Source organism: Pogoniulus pusillus, chromosome 9 (genome assembly GCF_015220805.1).
Source record: "Pogoniulus pusillus isolate bPogPus1 chromosome 9, bPogPus1.pri, whole genome shotgun sequence".
In the NCBI taxonomy this organism is placed as follows: domain Eukaryota; kingdom Metazoa; phylum Chordata; class Aves; order Piciformes; family Lybiidae; genus Pogoniulus; species Pogoniulus pusillus.
In genome coordinates, this window is record NC_087272.1 from 23,174,760 (window position 1) to 23,195,157 (window position 20,398).

Sequence of the window (20,398 nt, forward strand, 5' to 3'; positions counted from 1 at the left end):
AAAACCTTTTTTTATAATTCAATGACTGTTGATACTTTCACTAGTTCACAAAACCAATTTCATTCCTCAGAGTTACCAAGCATGATGGAAATTATTACTGTGACATTTTTTCACCCATTAATACATCCAAGAATTAATACATCAGACAAGAGTCCAACATCTGTACCTACAAAACCTGTGCATTCTTGAAGCTACTTTGGGAAGATCTTTGATAGGTTTTTGTAAGGTTTAGTTGGTTTTACTCTATTTATTAAAGCACAGCTGTTGGTATTTGGTAAAGTTAGTACAATAAAACAGTTGTTTTTACAACCAGCTTATCCCAGTAAGCATTCTGCCTCATAGTGCAGGTACACCTGCTCAAAGAGGTATTATCTCTGTTCATTAAGAAATTTATTTCATATCCCCTACAGGCTTACTTTCACCCACGCTAATATTTGTATGCTTCTGTTGCAGAAGTTTCATAACACAGTTTCACAAACAGAAAACTATCACCTCAGTACAGCTTTAAGTGGTGAAACAGATTAAAATGAGCTAGGAGAGCTCACTAAAAGGATTATGATCTTATGAACTTTGGCTGCATATTGCACTTCACAGAAAAACGGAAGTCTTCCAAACATGTATTGAATACAAATTATCCAATGTCTTACGTTCATTGTTTATTATCATTACAGTTGCAAATATTGTGGCTACCTATGTGCTTTATTAGCTCATATATAACAAACAACTGAATAAAAGCACTTTGTTCTTTGAGGAACACAGCTGTATGGGGTTTTTTTTTCTGATAACCCTTTGAAAACATCTTTAAAATACTTTTAATTGTGTGGGTTTTGACGTTTGCTTTCTCTCAAATCCAATTAAAAAGCTCCAAAATAGCACAGTATTGTTGCTTACCTAACACCAACATTAGCTGTAATTAAAGTTGTATGACAGCAATTGGGAGATTTTGCCAGAGGCCAGTTGTATTAATAGATTCTGCAAAAGATGGTGTACTTAACCCAAAGACATTAAAATATATAGCTTTCCTAGTCTTCTCCATCCTGAAAAGAAATAATGTCTTGCAACTGGGCCAAATTAGACTTATCATTTAGCTTTTTGACGGCAACAAATTCTTCAAATAAACCAAATCAACTGTGGTCCTCAGTGCATGAGCTACATCAAAAAGGTGGCCACTATCAGGAAGGCAAGTTTACTATAAACTACAGAGAAGGAAAATAAAGAGCAATTAAGCATGCAGAATGATGCTCTGGGCTAAAGAAACTGAGCCGATCAACCTCAAACCAGAATCAGGAGCAGAGCCTACTAAGGTATGTCATTGGAATTCTAGCCTGAAGGATGCTTTTCTCCTTCTACAGAGATGTAGAGTGGATTCCATTCTATTCAAGCTGTGCAGTTCACCAGCACAGAAACTCAGGAGTGGAATGGAGATAAATTGAAGACTTCACTAGCTAGGAGCTCAGAAGAAATGAAAGCACAGGTGATAGCAATGACATAAACAAGGCTGACACTTCTGAACTAACCTGATATTGAAGGGTCCATGACATTTCATTCAAAGGGAATTTTTTTCCCTTACATTTGTCCTTACATAAGAATAGTATTGAAATAGCAGAAAGGAATATTTTAAAGTTCAAAGAAATTGTCCCTAGGCGTTATATTTTTCCAGTATAAAAAAACAGCTTTGAAATTGCAGACCATTAAGAGGTTTTCTTCAATAATGTGATTATTACTACTTGGAATATTCATATCTATTTTAAACTTCCCTGCAGTGCTAATAAGCAAGACCTGCTGAATACATCTGCAAGCTGAGTAAGGGAGATATGTTTCACTTATTGCACCATTGCCATAGTGGCAATAATGATAACAACTCCAAACACATACTATATAACCAGCTAAATAAGCTGTCTTTCAAAATTTCTAAAATATCAGACAATAGAGCAGATATTTATCCTCTACATATACACTAAAGTCCAATTCTGCCTCTATTGAATACCTCAGTCTTACAATGGCTTTGTTTGAGCATGCAAGAAATACAGGACTGGATAACAAAAATGTGGATATTAGCTATAGTCATAAAATTGTAGACTGACACAAGTATTTGTCTAGCATTAGGTCACAGGGAAATCTAGTTTCAGTTTTAAAGCAAATGATTTCATATTCTGAAATGAGAGCACCCTGAATTAGTCATTTCCATTAAAACTATGAAGTAGAATTGCCTAGCAACCAAGAAAATTAATTCAGAGATTAAAATAAACACTGTGACACTGACAGAACAACTGCTATTCTATCCCAACAACCATAAAGATGCATAGAAAAGAGGATAGTATTTCTTTATTTTTTCTTAACAAAGGAAAACCAAATGACTTCATAAAATTAGTCATAACAGTCAAGGAATAAAAATAAACAGTAAAAGCAATTTCATAAAGCAAATGCAAATAATTGCCTTCTTTTTACATAACATTATTAAGGTGAAAAGTATGAGAATCAGAGAATTGTTTAGATTGGGAAAGAACTTCAAGATCATCAAGTCCAACCATTAACCCTACTCTACCAAGTCCAATCATTAACCCTGGTCTACCAAGTCCACCACTAAGCCATATCCCCAGGCACCACAACTACACAACTTTTGAACACCTCTAGGCATGATGACCTCACCACCATATAGAAATTTTTCCATATTTTGACAACACTTAATGAATTGTTGTGGAGGTTTCTAACATGCTTTCCCACTTACAAAAAGCAAATCTATTTTGTTATATTCATTTCATGCAAGCATTCTCACCTGGACACCAGTGACAAGTGGCATCCCTCAGGGGTCAGTACTGGGATCAGTGCTCTTTAACATCTTTGTCAGCAATATGGACAGAAGAATCAAGTGTACCCTCAGCAGGTTTGCAGATGACACCAAGCTGTGTGGGACAGTCGACTTGTCAGAGGGCAGGGATGCCATCCAGAAGGACCTGGACAGGCTGCAGAGGTCGGTCCAGGCCAACCTCATGAAATTTAACAAGGCCAAGTGTAAGGTCCTGCACCTGGGTTGGCACAATCCCAAGCACAGATAGAGACTGGGTGGCGAATGGTTGGAGAGAAGCCCTGAGGAAAAGGACCTGGGGGTCTGGGTTGATGAAAAGCTGAACATGAGCTGGCAGTGTGCATGTGCAGCCCAGCCAGCCAGATCCTGGGCTACATCAAGAGAAGTGTGGCCAGCAGGGCAAGGGAGTGGATTCTCCCCCTTTACTCTGCTCTTGTCAGACCCTGGAGCACTGTGTTCAGCTCTGGAGTCCCCAACACAAGAAGGACATCGAACTGTTGGAGCAAGTCCAAAGGAGGGCCACAAAGATGACCAGAGGGCTGGAGCAGCCCTGCTATGAGGACAGGCTACGACAGTTGTGACTCCAGCCTGGAGAAGAGAAGGCTTAGAGGAGACCTTATAGTGGCCTTCCGGTATCTGAAGGGGACCTACAGGAAGGCTGGGGAGGAACTATTTACAAGGTCTTCCAATGACAGGACAAGGGGGAATGGGTTTAAACTGGCAGAGGGGAGATTTAAACTAGATGTTAGGAAAAGGTTCTTTACAGAGAGGGTGGTGAAACACTGAAACAGATTGCCCAGGAAGGCTGTGGCTGCTCCCTCCCTGGAGGTGTTCAAGGCCAGGTTGGATGAGGCCTTGAGCAACCTCTTCTAGCGGGAGGTGTCCCTGCCTATGGTGAGAGGTTTGAACTGGATGACCCTTGAGGTCCCTTTCAACCTAAACCATTCTATGATTCTTTGATGCTATGTTAGTACTTCCTAGCTTAGTTTATTACAGAATTTATGGCCACAGCTATCTGAAAACACTCACTACTACCCCTACTCAAATTATTCCTCATCACGTTTCTGTAGGAAAGCTTTTAAATTATAGAGTTTATCACATTGAGGCTATTGGGGGGGGGGGGGAAGGGAAGGAAATGTAACAGATTACAGACAGGATGACTGCAGTAATTTAATTTAATGACTGCTACTCTCCATTGCTTGTTACATCTGAGCTGTTGTGTAATTCATTGTCCCTGAAGAACTACAAAAAACCTAGTAAAATTATCTCTTTAGAAATAAAACAACCGCATTCTGTAGCAACATTGACGTCTATCGTCTTGTCAGGATATTAGATCAGAGGAAAGATGACAGATTGGCAATTCCTGAGTGGCAGTACTTTCAACCCTCTAGTAGTAGACAGTCCATCTTTCCAGTTTGAGCTACAGAGTTTGCATTCACTCAAAAAAAAACCAAAAGTGATTATGAGGGCAAGAACAGTCAAAGAAGAAAAATGAGAACCCAGAGGATATCACAAGATTTAGTAACTGCAGCAGCTACATCAAATCTAATTGGACCTACATTAAAAGATAATAGTAAAAATAAAACAATATGAGAAATAAATCAAGACAGACAAGTAGGAATAACTGTGCATTAGAAGGTAATGTCCCAGGGGAGGACATAACTGTACTGTAGTACAGGAAAGAAATGTATATTTGAGCTTCTCATTTGTGTATAAAATTCAGAAAACACATCCACAGCTAGCTACAGGTACTTTAAAGTCTTGAAATCTGCATATTGCAATCACATTTGAGAGAGATTGAGGTGTGTGAACTTTAAAGGCTGTAAATAGATATATAATAAAGTATGAGTTTTCATCTTCTAGACGAGGATATGGCAGGTAATAATAGAAAGATATTTACTGAAAGCAGAGAGTGCAGGCAATATAAATGGTATGGGCATGGGTAACAGATCAAAATGAAGAAAGAATTAATGGCAAAAGGCCCCCATATGCATATACATCCATAAAGCTGGTAAAAGACCCAAAATGTCCATAAGAGGTTCCCCTGTGTCTTAAATATTTGATGACTGTAACAGATGGGGAGGAGGGAGAAAAATATCTTGTCTGAACCATTAACATAAACATAGCTGACCTAAAAGATCTAGTCAACCTTAGGTTATAATTACTCTGGTGTTTTCATCAGCAAACAATGTTCATAAATCTAGAATAGTTTTGAAAGGTGACATCTTGGAGAAATGGTAGCCTCCATATGCTGTTGAACAGCTGAAATAAATTTACTTCTTATTTTCTGTTCTGTGTGCCACACGTCGCAGGCATGGTTGTAGTATACATGTTACACATATTTTACTAAACTCTTAGGATCATCACAGTGATAAGAGCTATAAAAGTAGGAGATACTCCTGCAAAATACAGAGCTGATGCTAGTATCTCTTTTTCCTGTAAGACTATACCGGCAAAAATATCAGAAACACTCTTTTTCTTTGTTCATTTCAGACATCAGCAGAGTCCAGAACATTTGCAATAACAGAAATCCTTGTAATACATCCTGAGTTTGAAAAGATTTATTAAATATCTGCTCCTCTCTATCCCACAAAAAATAGACAATGAACCAAAATGTTGCTTCAGACCTGCATTAAAAGACTAAATGTCTTATCCATAGCTTGTTACAAGAGGATAGTAAGAAGACTAACACTAGTGCTAGTTCTTGCACTAACAGGAGGAACTTTATGAAATTAAACTCCCAAATAGTCTTAGAAAGCAGGCCATGACCATGTTGCAAAGAAAAGGTAAAAAGAAGGTCACTAGTAACCTGCCTTGAGGAAAATTCCATCTGCACAGCAACTGATCAGCTTGTTAGGGTGAACAAGACACATTAACGAAATACTTTGATATCGCTAGAAAGTCCAGTATACACTGCCCAAGAGTGAATCCCAGTTCTATTAAGTTCTATTAAGGAGAAATACAGACAAAAACTCTTAAAAATTAAAACAGAATAATTTTAATATAAAATAATAGTTTTAATAGAAAAGAAGAACTATTTCTTGGAACCTAATGTCAGTCAGCAGAGACCTCAAAGTATATAAATCTACTAGTAAAGCAAACAAAAAAGCCCCAGTTGATAAACAAAGTCTGTTCAACCTTCCTTCCAGTCTGCTTTCAGATCAATTGCATCATTATTGTGTCCTCTCACAGGTTTCCTGATGAAAACCTGTTGACTACATGAAAATTACTCCATGGTATTGTTAGGTCTTAATCTTAAAGATTCTGCATCTGCTTTGTTTTTGCTTATGTGAATAACTGAAATTATTTACAGTGCTTCACATCAAATATGCACCTATATGTCATTGCAGGTTCAAAGTCTTGGTCACTGATTTTCCTGATTTTGAAGTTACTTAGGTCTATAACTTTGCAAGCATTATTTTACCCTAAAATAAAGGGCAACATATGCATTTACAAGAAAATCATACTCATGTCTACAACACTTGTGAGCAGTGTCACTGAAAGTGGTCTTTAATACCTACTAGGACTATGAATTTCCCAGCAAAAGGGAATATATCTGTAGCAAATATAGTTGAGACTAAATACAAGAAAAGCTTTATGGCTTGGGGGAGTAGATCTCAAGCTAACTATGAGCACCTGAAGAACTAGATATTGTTTCTTTTCAATCTAGTTAACAAGGGAATGAGATGTTTTTGAAGAATATGAGAACCACAAAAAGAATCTATAGGTGTTTATAAGGAACTGTGACCTACTATTAAGAAGAAAGGCAGAGGCAAAAGCATGGTTACACTTTTAACACACATAAGCATATGTTGATCAGACTTTGTGGTCAACCTCTCAGTAAGAAATCACGACAAGAAAGTCCTACACTAAAGCACCATAACAAACAGGAAAAACTTTTTATATATCTAATATAATCCTCAGACTGTATGATGAAAAACTAAATCACTGGATTTGCATCATTCAGCTAGAAGCACAATTATTTATCTATGTAGGAGTGGTTTATCAACAAGTCACAAAGGCAAACCATGTTAAGTGGGAAGCATTTCACGCTAAAGCTACTCAGTCTCAAAAATCAATAATAAAAAATTCAATAACACAATTGAATACCTTTATGAACAACACTAGTGGCCAGTAGTCAATGGTCTCTTTCTCAAGGCAATTTCATCCCAGTTATATTACTATTTACAATGGCTTAGCAACTTACTACTCTTACAAGTTCAAGTACTTGCTCTTTATTGCTATACAACTTCTACAAACTTTTAAATTATGGAAGTTTTAATAAGTTCTTTGGTGCCATGTGCATAAATCAAGATGTTTTGGATGTTACCTTTATCATTATCAGTAAAAATAAATATCTGTTCATGATTATCTGCTCAATTATTATTTTTCACAATAGAGCAATCCAACAGCCAGAAAAATTCCATTTTTCGCACTGCACCCAGTAGCAGCTACTGCATTCCCTTTCTTCTACTGTAGCCACCTGACCTGTTCAAGATTGTATTTGGGAAGGGCACAGAAGCATTTATCTGCTCTAAATTACAGCAATACCTTCCATTCAGTTTTTCTCTGCCTCTTACCTTGGAAAGGTAAGAATCCCAAACACCAGGCCCAGTCTCCAGATTGCACCATAAACACATTAAATTACGCAGAAAAACAGTTGTAAATACAATCGTCACCACAATGGTCACCGACCAAGCAGTAATAGTCAAGAAGCTGCTAAATGTAAAACACTGTACATATGACATGAGGACACAAAATGGTATTTAACTGGTAAAAAGAAAAGATTTACTAAAAAATGTTAAAGTAACCTCAGTTAGTCTCTTGCCATTCACTAACATGGAAGGACAATCCTCCATTGAAAGACTTCACAGTTAGATAACTCATAAACTCTCCCTCAAGTAAAATCAAGACTATGGCTCCCTCTGGAACACATGACCTTTTACCTATCTAATAAGTAAATGCTAGTTCTCCTGTACTTTGTAGATGCTCTGTTCTGTACTACCCAAAATCTGTGTTTAATTCTCTTTATCCACTAGGAACATCAGAATTTGTAGTTTCTGGTAGTATTACAAAAGACCACAAACCACAACAACACCTGAAAATTATTCAGAGAGGGTTCTACCAGTAGGCTATACATGGATGTCCTTGGCAACATACCTAGAATGCCTAGAAATTCAAGATGCTCCATAAATTCCCATATCATATTCTCAGGCCATTTGACCTTTATGGGTTAAAATGCAGGACTTCAATTTTCCAAAAAGAGCATGGAGATGACCAGGTAAAATCTGAAATATGGGAGGTTTACCAATATCTGTGCAGAATATTTCTCTAAGCTAACAAAGAGGCTGCCTGCAAGTTTCTTTGGGCTTTTACCTATCACTGTAATACCTAAAGCCTGGGATTTTTTTTTTAAAGAAACCCATTCAAACAGCAAATGCTTGCTAAGCAGTAGAACAGGAGCAACAGAACTAGCAACAGTGTTAACCCCCATGGCCTTCCACTTCCATACTTGAAGAATTCACTCTCAGCTACCTGCACAATTTCTTGCTCATCACAGTCCAGATTCTCCTTGTCATACCAGAAAAACTTACCACAGCACCATCTTCTGCATGCAAATCTAGCATGTAACTTTCAAGGTACTGCCAGTAACTTGCACTATATTAAAGCAGATCTTTGGAAGGACAATGGCTCTTTAAGTGAAGTGAAATAAAAGGGTAAAAGAGATGGGGAGCACACAAGTTGGCAGATGGTAGCAGAACATAAAAGCATGACACAGGGGATCTACTCCTGGCAAGTTCTCTGCTATGGCCAAACATGTCCTCACTTGAGACCTGCAAAGAGACACACCAAGCTCTTCTCATGGCTCTTTTCTGCTCTTCTCATGGCTCTTTTCTAAAGGCTTTAAAATTGATTCAAAATTATGCTAGCTGCTTGTTATTGCATATAGCTTAATAGAGTAAGAGAAGATTTGTTGGGAAATCAGGAGGTGGCAGGCTTTGATAAATTACATAAAGAAAGCTAAGCTGATTCACCAGCAGTAGAGGGTGTCACTACACTATGGAGCCTCCCTACATCACCTTACTCTGCAAGGGTAAGCAGTACCAGATTCCTTCACTAGAGAAAGCAGGCCAATGGGTCAACTGGGAAAAATGCCACAAATCTGCAGTAGATATACATTCCTTTTCCAACTATGAGAATCTCTCCTATCTTCCATCAGTTTAATAAAACAAATCTTGCTCTCCCTCTTTCCCTCACACAAGTTTCTATCTTCACCCTCATGGTTTCTACCTTCAAAATAGTTAGAAACAGCTCATAGTCACAATATTACCACAGTAGCCTTGAATTAACAGGCTGCTCTTTTACTTAGGGAAAATAAATGTGTTTAAATTACACACTCACTAGTTTAAAAAGATAACCAGAATTTATGCTCCTACTAACTTCTAACATAAACTTTCTCAGATGTTTTATTTACCAACATCAATCTACAAATATCAATCTAACACTACTCTGCTCAGATTACAGATTCACAGATTACATTGAGTTGTGTTTTGGCGGTATTTTTTTTTAAGTTTAAAGCTATTGAAATTTATATCATTATACTAATGCTATAAGAATTTTTTTAAGACTAAATTTTAAATACTTGGAAGCCATTCAAAAATCACTCTACCTTCAAACACACATTTTACTTCTAAATAAAGTCCTAAAGTTTCTACCAAGGTTCTCTACAGGTCTCATCTGAAAGACCAAATGTTAATATCTTTCATTCTTCTAACTATAATATTGTCTTCCTCTCCACATCAGTTTCAAACTTCTGGACTACTCCAAAGGTCTTTCAAGTTATATTGCTTATCCTTGTACTCTCTTCATCATATTCCCTCTCTTCTACCTTTACCAGCACATTCATCTCTAAGTTTTTTTCCCCACTATGCCTTAATACAAAATAATTCATGGCTAATCTCTTTGCTACAGCTTCTTCCTTCAAGTCCCTCCTCAATGTTCAATTTTACCTGCTGCAGACTGAGAAGTAGGATGGGACTAGATTACTTAATTAATAAATATGCAGCACTTTTCACCTTATTGCAAGTTCCCAGAATATTTTTTTAATTGTTGTAGAATTTAATTTCCATTACTTCAAGACACTAAAAAGAAAGAGTTTCTACAGAAAATTTAAAAGCAGGAGAGCAGTTACAAGCAAGACAGCAGTCAGAAAGAGCTACTTCTCTTTGGTTTGGGTTTTAGGAAGAGGTAGAAAAATAAAACACATTCTTGGGGTACAAACAGGAAGACACTACCAAAGTGAAAGACTGCTTACTGGGACTACAAATATTACATTTCACTTGAGTTTTATTTACACTGTGGCAGCAGCACTTTTCTGGAAAGCTTATATATCACAAGAGCAGCAAATGCACCTTTTGCTGAAGCCTAGTTTTTATATCAGAACTTCAGCACATGTACAGCTTCTCTCACATCACTATTAAAAAGACAGATTTTTGTTAAAATTGATACTGAGTTTGCTGTGATATTAATTTGATGTGCAGTTATATTATTACTACTCCTGGGGGAAAAAACCCAGTGTGAACCAAATAAGAGTTCTTCAGAAATGGTCCAAGTGCAAATATCAGGGCTATGATGCATATAAAAAAAAAGACTAATCCTTGCAAGTAGTTGGTCACGTTTTAACAACTGTTATTTGGAACCATGATGTCTGAGATGGTTGCAGTGTATATTTTGAGAGGACTACATGAGTGCTAGTAAGGAGATGAAAAAACTAGATGAAGGAAAAAACAGAAAATGTAGCGTTCTTGAGTCTAGTATATTATGGTACAAGAACTGGCATGGACAAACTAACTGAATACTTAAGCTATGTTTTGTGTCAGTGGTCTTCCTTCATAAGGGCCTAGAGCATGTTCACAAAAATTCACAGTTCTGATAATTAATCCCTATTTAGCATTTATCTTCAACCCTCACAGTTTTGATGCTCTGAGTTTTATCTCTGTAGCTGAGAAAATGACAAGATTTGTTCCTCACTCCTTATATGACAGAACTGAAGTCTGTAAATCCTTCCTCTCCCCCAAGTTCATGGGACTTGCTAGTCTATTTCAAAAATCAGTAACATAGCAAGATATCAGCAAGAATTATGCATTTAACTTGAATCAATTGCCTGAAAATTCTTCCTAAATAGAATTGTCAAATGGAATACTAACTGACAAAATGATACAAGATCAGTATTCGTTTTTGCTATTTTATATTCTGATTTTCTATGGCTATCAGGTGCTTGTGTTTTATATTTTTTTATAAAATCATAAGCAGTGTCCACAATCTGAAGAACAGCAGATCATTTTTTTCCTTTATTATTTTGTATTTATTCCTATTACTGTCAGAAGAGCAGGTTCTCACCTGTTTATCCAGGGAGAATTAACAACTCAAAACTTGCATAAAGATGGCAAACATTGTGTTTGCCACCATCATTCCATCCATTCTTGAATCTTAAATTTTAGGGCAGTGGAACGCAATTCAAACAACTTAAAATTTACATTGCCAAAATTGTCTGAGGTGCTTATCAGAATTTTAGAGATCAGATATATTGATCCCTAAATCCTTCTCCATACAGAGGCTAAGCACTAAGATGAATCAAATTCATTTTTGCTAGATACACAATATTGTTTTGTCATCACTAAATGCCTTTTTTTTTCAGAGTAACTAGAAACACAAAATATATCTTTTGACCCAAAGCAAACCTTTCACAAACTATAGAAAAAGCTTTTATAAATCTATATGGCTGTTTAGATATGGCATTTTAAAAAAAATATTATTATATGTTAATTGATTAAAATACATTCAATATTCTTTTCTAAGCATCTACATATCTTACTTATAAAATATCTTATTTCTAAAATACCTTTTTTATGAAATTGATACACAAGTGTCAAAATTACCATGAAGACTTAAATTCTTACACATTGAATTGAGGATTCCACCAGCCTTAGGGCAGTTGGAATACTATTTCCTCTATAAGAATATATATAAAAGTATAATTAGGTCCTATTAATGCTGGATTTTCATGCCTATGACTAGTATGATGTTAAGCCTGTAAGAAACACAAAGTTTTCTTTTCTTAACACAAACATTTCCATGTTAAAATTCAATAAGTAAGCAAGTCTTCATTATCTATAAAAAAAGCTCAACGTTTTGATTAATAACATATATTCAAATTACAACTCTAGAACTCACTGCTCCCAATGTAAAAATATTAAGGAAGGTAGTCTGTTGTTACTAAAGAATAAGTCTTGCAACATCAGAACAATTAACTTTGAATGCATATTGAATGTTACTGCGTTTCACTTTAATAAACTTTGTTAACTACTAAGCAGTATTAAGCAGGAAATTATAATGAGATACTCTGCCAGATGCTAACATTTACATCCAGAAATAATATTAGTTAAGAAGGAAAATTATTTACTCTGTTAGTGACTTCATGATTGGCAAGTATTTTAACTTGCATTTACTATAGAGACACATAAACACTTTCAAGAACAGGAAGCAAAAAACATGATGAAAGTTAAGAGCGTTCTATTCTGAAGGATCTTGAAAAAATCAAATTTGAACACACACTTTGGAACTATGAATATAATTGGAAATATATTACTAAAGAAAAAGGAGATAGACCTCTGCTTACCACGTTAAGAATTAAGCAATGTAGACTTGGGTTTTGTGTGAAGACTATCAACTAGCAATTGCCTGCTACTTTCTACTTAAAAGGACAAATTTAAAAGCCGTTTCCAAATTACTCACAAAATTGAGAGCAATTCAGGTGTCCCATAAGACTAAGCAGAGTTCTAACAACATAAAAAGAATCTAGCTGAAGATGCAAGATAGCATCCTAGACTCCTCATAACTCTGCTTAAGGCTCTCCATTAGAGGCATGCTGTGGAAAAAAAAAAAAAAACAAACAAAAACAAAAAAGCTTTGCTAACAAGCTGCAGATCCACTTAAATCAGTAGCGCAGACCAAATACTAATTCATTGTTTATTCTTTATTATTCAACTATTTCTTGACTATTTTTTTGCTATCTCCCAGTGGAACCTTACCTATGTTTATTAAGTATACTACAGCCATGAGAGCTTAAGTAAACTGAGCTCTTCCTGATGTTTGCTTCTGTACAAACAGAGATCCTCTAGCTATTCCCAAGAGTTTTTTTAATAAAAGAAATTCAAACTACAAAACAAACTTATGGACAAACCACAAAAAAGGCACACTTATCTTCAATTTATTGCAAGTGTTATTAAGTATGTCTTGTTCTTCTATAGATTTTATTTTTTCTGGAATGCAAATACAGTGAGAGTAATCCTAGACTCCACTGTACCAAGTCCCACACAATGCGAAAAATTACAGGGCCTGCCTTCTGTTTTCTATTGTGGTGAACGGTTGAGGTTGGAGATTTCATTTGAAGTCTTATGGCTTTCATGGAGGGGAAGACCTGTTCTGCAGGAACTGGACCATTATCTTTTTCCACATAGCAAAGCCAACAGTTTGACGACATTGTCTGTCAGAGATTGGCAGCTGAGATCTACCACTGACACATGCAAACTTATGCATGATGTTTTCAAGACTGGTGTGCATCCCTAAAAGTATCTGTGAAACTTCTAAGCAGAGATGATTATTCTCAAAAAATACACCAGTCAAATAAATTACAGGCTTTAGTTATCCTGGGTTTTACAGACAGCACATTTGCAATCAAAGATCTTCGTATGTTACAGTTCCAGGCATGAGGCATAAAGTCAGTATTATGGAAATTGTGACTAAGGTGATATTTTTGAGATGTTATGAATTTTTACTTTGGTAGAATATATTTTGGTGTTGACATGAATCTTCCATTTCAGACAGGCATTTTACACTTTCAGTTCTTGGTCAGTTACAGATAGCTGTGCAACAAATGCCTTAGAACATCCTCCCCAATCTGTCCTGGCTTGCAAGAAAAGGAAATGTGGTACCGAGATAAAAAAAGCAGGGAAAGGCAGAAAACCTCAAGTCTTCTAGTAATTTAAAACAGAAAAGAAATTAATACAAGCTTTTAGTGGTTTCAATTTTCACTTTATATTCAAAATAACATCATTATCTTAAATTACCATGTTAAGGGTACTGATATCAAGAATAAACTACATTTTGTGAGGCCAATAGAAAAAAGGCAATGAGGTAGGGGAAAGTGGGGAGGAGAAGAGTAAAATATATATTTGTGTTTTCCAATCATGACTTCAAACTGTACAGTTTCTAGTAATTAATTATTTTTCTAGTAGTTCATTCCATTTCCCTGTTAACAGTTTTCCAAGATTCATCCATAAACATAGATTAAGGCAGAAGGGACAGTATTTGGAACCACTATTGTAAGATTCTGATCAATATCTTAATGCATAAAATTGTCTAAAATGACAAAAATCTGCAAGTTTCTCACGAGAGCTGTCTTTATCCTATTTATGAAACGCTTCTACATGAAACTATTCACTTCCATCATGGCTGCTAGCAAGACGTAATGCTGTTCAGTGGGAGGTTCAAAGCATCTGCTGTGAAGAGCACAGGAGTTGATAAGCAGTGACAATTCGTACTCCCGTTGATTTTACAGAATGAAAGAAAGAAACAGCTCCACTCAACATGGAAGGAGGATGAAAATCAGAATATATGAATCATAATTAAAGTTGCTGGGACATTACAGGTAGAAAAACTAGTTGAGAAGATCTGAAACTATACTATGGATATCAGTTAAAGATATAATATACAGAACATACTAAATGGAAACAAACAAACAAACAAACAAACAAAAAACCCACAACAGAAAGTATGAAAGTATCAAGTCATATATAACTGCCAATATTTTTCAAATGCAAAGTGCAAGCCTCGAAGAGATTCATGATTTCATAACCATCCCCATACCTCACAATAATTCTAACACCTGTATTTAAACACCCCAAAATATTGTCAAAACCCAAAGTGGGACCATGACTGGTTGACATGACAGGTTCACAGATATGGTCACAGCAATCAAGCAGCATCCTCTTCAGCATCAATAAGGAAAAACAGATATAATTTGTGAGCTCTTAACATTCTCCTGTCATGGTTTGTGACAACAGCTGGGTACCACTAAGGGAAAAAAAGGTTGAACACATGGCAATGTAAACGGGAGGGGGGGGGGGGTAAGCAGTGTTAGCTGTTGTAATCACACTATTAATCACACCACTTTGAGTGGCTATTGGTCATTCGACTACTTATCATATGAACAATGAGGACACAGTTTATCAACAACAGTGTTCTTTTAATATACAGAATGATTTACTTATTTCTCAGATTATTTCTTTTCCTCTCTAACAAGAATTCAGTGATTCTGCATTTCATACTGTTTCTTCAGGCAACATGATTCATTAAGAATGAAGTATTTAATTCAGTGGCCAAGCAGTTCAACTAACTTGGTTTGGGTTTTTTTTTGGGGGGTTGTTTGTTTGTTTTTAAAAAAAAGGGGGGTGGGGGCAAAAAAAGAAAAAGGCACTTCAGACTGCATTTTGGAAGCATGTCTTCAATTGCTGAATGTAAAGCACACTAAATATTTTGAACCATGTAATACAAATATTGATTATATATTCAGGGGAAAAAAATCCAAACCCCACAAATCTGAACTGTCTTGTGCTTTCCCATTTTTTCTGCCATTTGGAAAGCATGAAATTCAGCTGAAGAAGCTGCTGAAATCGCCCTCCAGATACTGATCCTATTTATGCATAAACATAACTATGTATACACACAGAGAGGCACATATACCTTCCTTTGTCCATGAGAAGACTGTCTGCTGTGCATTTAGATCCAGTTAAGACCATAAACAATTCCAAGTTTCATTCTGTCTAAATGGGTCACTTATGAGAAAGCATGACATTTACATGCAGAAAGCAGATTGATCAGGGAGTGGATAATCAGAATATGACACCAACACAGAAAAATATGCCTTTACAGGTAATGGGTGGGTGAGTTCTTAAATCCTTCTCAAAATTGAACTGAATTGAAAATAGATGCAAAATTAAAAGTATACCTGATTTAAAGTGGCAATTATTCACTAGGACCACCCTGAAAAAACCTTAGCTCCTTTCACTACCGTAATGTTGCTTGCACAGAATAACAGCCAAGTGAAACCACTGCATTTCTCAGAGATTCACAAATAAGCAGTCTGCAATAATTTTAATGTGCACCTTTAAGTGCTAACACATCCCATAACATTCAGTTTCCAACTTGATCAGAAACAGTGGATCAGAAATGCTCTGAATATGCTGTGTACATCTTGCTGAATCAATTGCAGCTACAGCATGCAAGATGAATTTCAGCAAAATGCAAATCTGTACAATGCAAATATTAGACTTCTAGCAAGGCTGCTTCAACATATCACAAAACAAAAGAGAAAATAATTCAGTAATGCTTAAACGTATACAACATATGCCCCATTTCTTTGTTCAGTCTGGACCCTCATTCAATGTATAAATACTGGTTACATTGTTAGATATCCAACTACAACCAGCTCCAAATATTGTGTGAGTAGCTTTCTCATAGTTCACACTAGACTCCCTTGACCCAGCTAGACAAGCGTGAAAACGTGAAATAAATGAAGGTTAACAAAGACTGGTCTGGGAAGCAGGCTGCATTAAATGCCTGCAAAAACATTAGCATAGATGCAAAATTTGCTGTTTAGATTCTTTTAATACTAGATATCAAATGACAGTCGCTACATTAATGCTAGGTGCTACTGCAGAGACACAGATGAAGCAAATGTTATGACAAAAATATCTTTCCTCATCTACCACATATGGATATTCACTAACCTTAGAGCATGATGGTAAAGCAAATAAAGAACTGCAACATCATTATCTCCCAGCAGAGAGAAAGCGATTTTATCACAATACCTTTCTGTGTTTGTCCCTCTTCCATATTCTCTTCCATGGCTATCTTTCTTCACTAGAAACAGCTACAGAGAATTAATCAAAAGCTTCAGTCAGATGTAGGAAAAAGTGTGGATTTTTTTTTCCCTGGGAAGCTCCAACGGCAGAGGCTTAGGCAAGTCCTCAGAGCTTAGCTAAGGCTCTCTCACTCTCCTTGTTTGCTTGGAGACAGGCTGTCAAGTGTAATTTCATTCAAATTACTCTTCCGTGAAGATTATCAATTTTTCTTCTCAAAGCTGCCCATTGTATACCACTGTAAGCAGGTATTCAAATAAAAAGCCTGTGATTTTTGGGGAGAAATGTGGTCTGTGCCTTTATGGCAATGACACCGATTCATAAGCCTCACTTTGCATACAAAATGGAGAAAAGAAATTGAGGTTTGTATTGAAATCTGTGTTTTAAATTGGAAACAGGCTGTACTGAAAACAGATGGAGGGGTGTCTTCCTAATGGGAAGCAGACCACCAACCCATAATTCCCCCTATTTGCTACTGAAGTGGGAAAGCCCAGATGCCTGTGGGTTCTTTATGCTGTAATACTTGTCTTTCTTTCTCTCTCTCCTCCCACCCTCCCCCTTCCCCCCCCCCCCCCCCCCCCCCCCCCCCCCCCCCCTTTTAAGAATAATACGACTCTCTATTTCGCTCTTTCTCATGTATCTGTATCATCTGGAATTAAGAACAAATACACACTATTGCCCATATAATATTCTAGGAAACATCTTTATAATAGTACCATTTTGCATGCAGCTGTGTGATTATGAATGCATACAAGCACAACTGAATACACAACATCAATCACTGAATATTATATACACCCTACATATTATCTGCCAGTGTCACAGTAAACAGGAATATAAGGGCAAACCAGAGATTTAATACAGTATTGCATCAATTCTTTTTCTGATTGCTAATATCCAAAATTAGCTGTACATTTCAAACCCCTATTAAGAAAACTGGACCTTCTTAAAATGGTGAAACGCCATGTGTGGGTCTGTATGTGAGGAAGCACATACAAACACACATTCTGTTACGGATCTACTCAAGAAGAAACATCAGTTAAATGCACTGTGAGGGCACCTACTCATTTGGGGAGCTCTGCAGTCTGATTTGGAATGCAAATTGGATGCTGCAGTCTAGCAATAAATTAGCATTTTTGTACCTTACTTGTACAGAGTAATATAATGTAATTTTAAGACTTTCCTTACTTCACCAGAAGTGCACTTAGAACACAGGTACATTTTTTCCCTATAGTTTTTGATTCTCATCCTTCTGGGGAAAAATAGTGGCTACAACTTATGAAAAAATAAAAATCACTCTAGCTAAAAAATCATAGTTACATATAAACAATAAATAGTTCATCTACTTACTTTATGATATCTAATTAGATTGACCTAGTGATTCCATCTAAGTCACAGATAGTTGTTTTTTTATACACAGCAGTTGTATATAAATCTGTCCAAATCTGATCCACACCAGAATAATTATTACATAGGAAGTTAAATTTTCCATATATAATTAAATAGCTGAATGCATACTTATTTAGTTACTCAAAGCATTTCCTATCCCTTTTTTTTTTTTCATTTTTAATTCACCTTTCCAGAGTTTGGGGTTTATTTTTTCTGGAAGAACAATGATCAGTTGTAATTGATCTTTGCAAAATCAACACACTGGGACTAACTACATACATGTAAGTGCTGTGATGTCATAGCACGTAGGTTTCTTTTAACTGAAGAAGTGATTCTTAGACAGAATAGGGGTATTTCCTCTCAAGCAGATCTCAAGTGTAAGTCTTCCCTGCTATACTTTCCTTTCAAACTATTTACTTACAGGAGCATTAATAAATCATCATATTTTTTAAAGTGTCTAATGAATATTTGACTTAAGGTGACAATTGTTTTGTAGCTTTCTTCCTTGAAAGCAGCAAACATTTGAGGTATCTAACTTCTTTAACACTGATATTTGCAACAGAGGAATCTATAAGTTGTTTATGTAACTAAGTTACTTTGTTCTTTAAAACAAACACACAAACTTTGTCTCAAATATAAAAAACATTTTAAAAGAACCCTAAAAATAAATAACTGTACCATCATGAGTGACACAGAAAAAGTGAATAAGAAACAACTTGTTCCATAAAGGGAGAAGGCTGCATAGAAAGCAGGCTCTGATGAAAACAAAGGCATATTGCACAACATATAGTTAAGCTGGAGAACTTGTTGCAGCAGGTTCTTGAAGAAGGGTGAAAAACAAAAAAAGTAGGGAGAATCTGAATCACAGTGATTCATGGATACAAATGAGGAGATTCAACAGCTGCGAATTATTAGACAATAGAGGAATATTCTGTGGGGAAAAAAAATATGGTTTTGATTCCTAGATAGTCTGCTTTTGGACACAAACACTCAAGACGCTGGACCTAGTGAATCGTTTATGTAACACCCACTGTGGTCACTTTCACACTAAGCTCACACACAAGACAGAATTTTAACTTCCTAAGAAGCCTACACACATATGTCAGAGGTTAAGATGAAATCACAGTACCTGGTGAAGCAACGAGTAGCATTGCGAAACAATGTCTTTCAGCTTTCCTCCAGCCCCTCACAGCAATCTGTTTTTCTTTGCAGGTATCATTGTCAGAAAGATACTACAGCAGCTCCTTCTGCTAAACCACCAAACTACACAGGTGCCAAAGCTCCTTCTCAAGAGGACTCCAATGAGTTTCAGGTGCTATAAACCAGCACTATTCACTGTTTGTGTGTGAGAGAGAGATTGTGAAGAGATTTTATGGCACTTTCCTTCATATTTGCCTATATTGTATTAACATATTAATGTTGAAACAAAAATCTGCCCCCTAGATATCTCTTTAAAACCTGTTCCAAGGTCCTTTCAAGATGAAATTAAGAATAGATGTTAATCCTAAAATCAAACAACAGAAAAGCTCTGCAAGTGTGGTGAAGAGTAGCAAACAAAATCAAAAAATCACAACTTTGTGTGATTTTCTAAGCAGCAACCACAGAGGCTTTCTTCATTCATTCAGCAAGCAGTGAAATATGTTTACCACCACTGATATACAATCTACTTTAATGTAATGACCAGAAATACCCAAGTGGGAACTACATTCCTACTTACTCTACAGCATCTGCTGTCTAAAATTCCCTCTTAATGCAAAATGAGATTATTGGCGCAAGTGATCATTGGACAGCCACACCAATTGTAAATGGCAAGGCAAGGCAGAACAACCAATTGTATAATGAGACTAAATAAATAGTTAATCAAGAGAATAATTGGAAGATGATGACATTAACAGATCCCCTGGTATCCATTATGACATTATGAGATTTAGTTGAGCACTTACAGCTTCAAGCAGCATGACAAGACACCTGACTTTTGCTCCCATTTTTGTATGGCCTTCAAATCAGTTTATGACTCCATCCTTCAATCCTATTGATTTTCAATTACATAGCAATAACAATGTTGTAGTACAATAATGTCCTGATAAACGCATGAAAGCATAGTTTAAAGGTATGATGTTATTTACATTGTTAATACTACTACCTCAATACCTGTACAAGAAAAACCAAAAGCCAGCTCAAATTGTATCACCTATGTTGCAACACTTTCCTTATGACTGCA

The 20,398-nt window shown here is 36.2% G+C and overlaps 1 protein-coding gene across 1 annotated transcript in view; it reads right to left on the reverse strand.

Annotated features, from left to right (window-relative positions):
- The window catches only part of GPM6A (glycoprotein M6A), a 108,728-nt gene extending 91,422 nt beyond the window's left edge, over positions 1-17,306 (reverse strand). The window contains exon 1 of the mRNA XM_064148880.1: positions 16,738-17,306. Coding sequence (XP_064004950.1) covers positions 16,738-16,774 — 37 coding nt within the window. The 5' untranslated portion in view covers positions 16,775-17,306. The remainder of the gene's footprint in view (positions 1-16,737) is intronic.
- Positions 17,307-20,398: the final 3,092 nt, after the last annotated feature.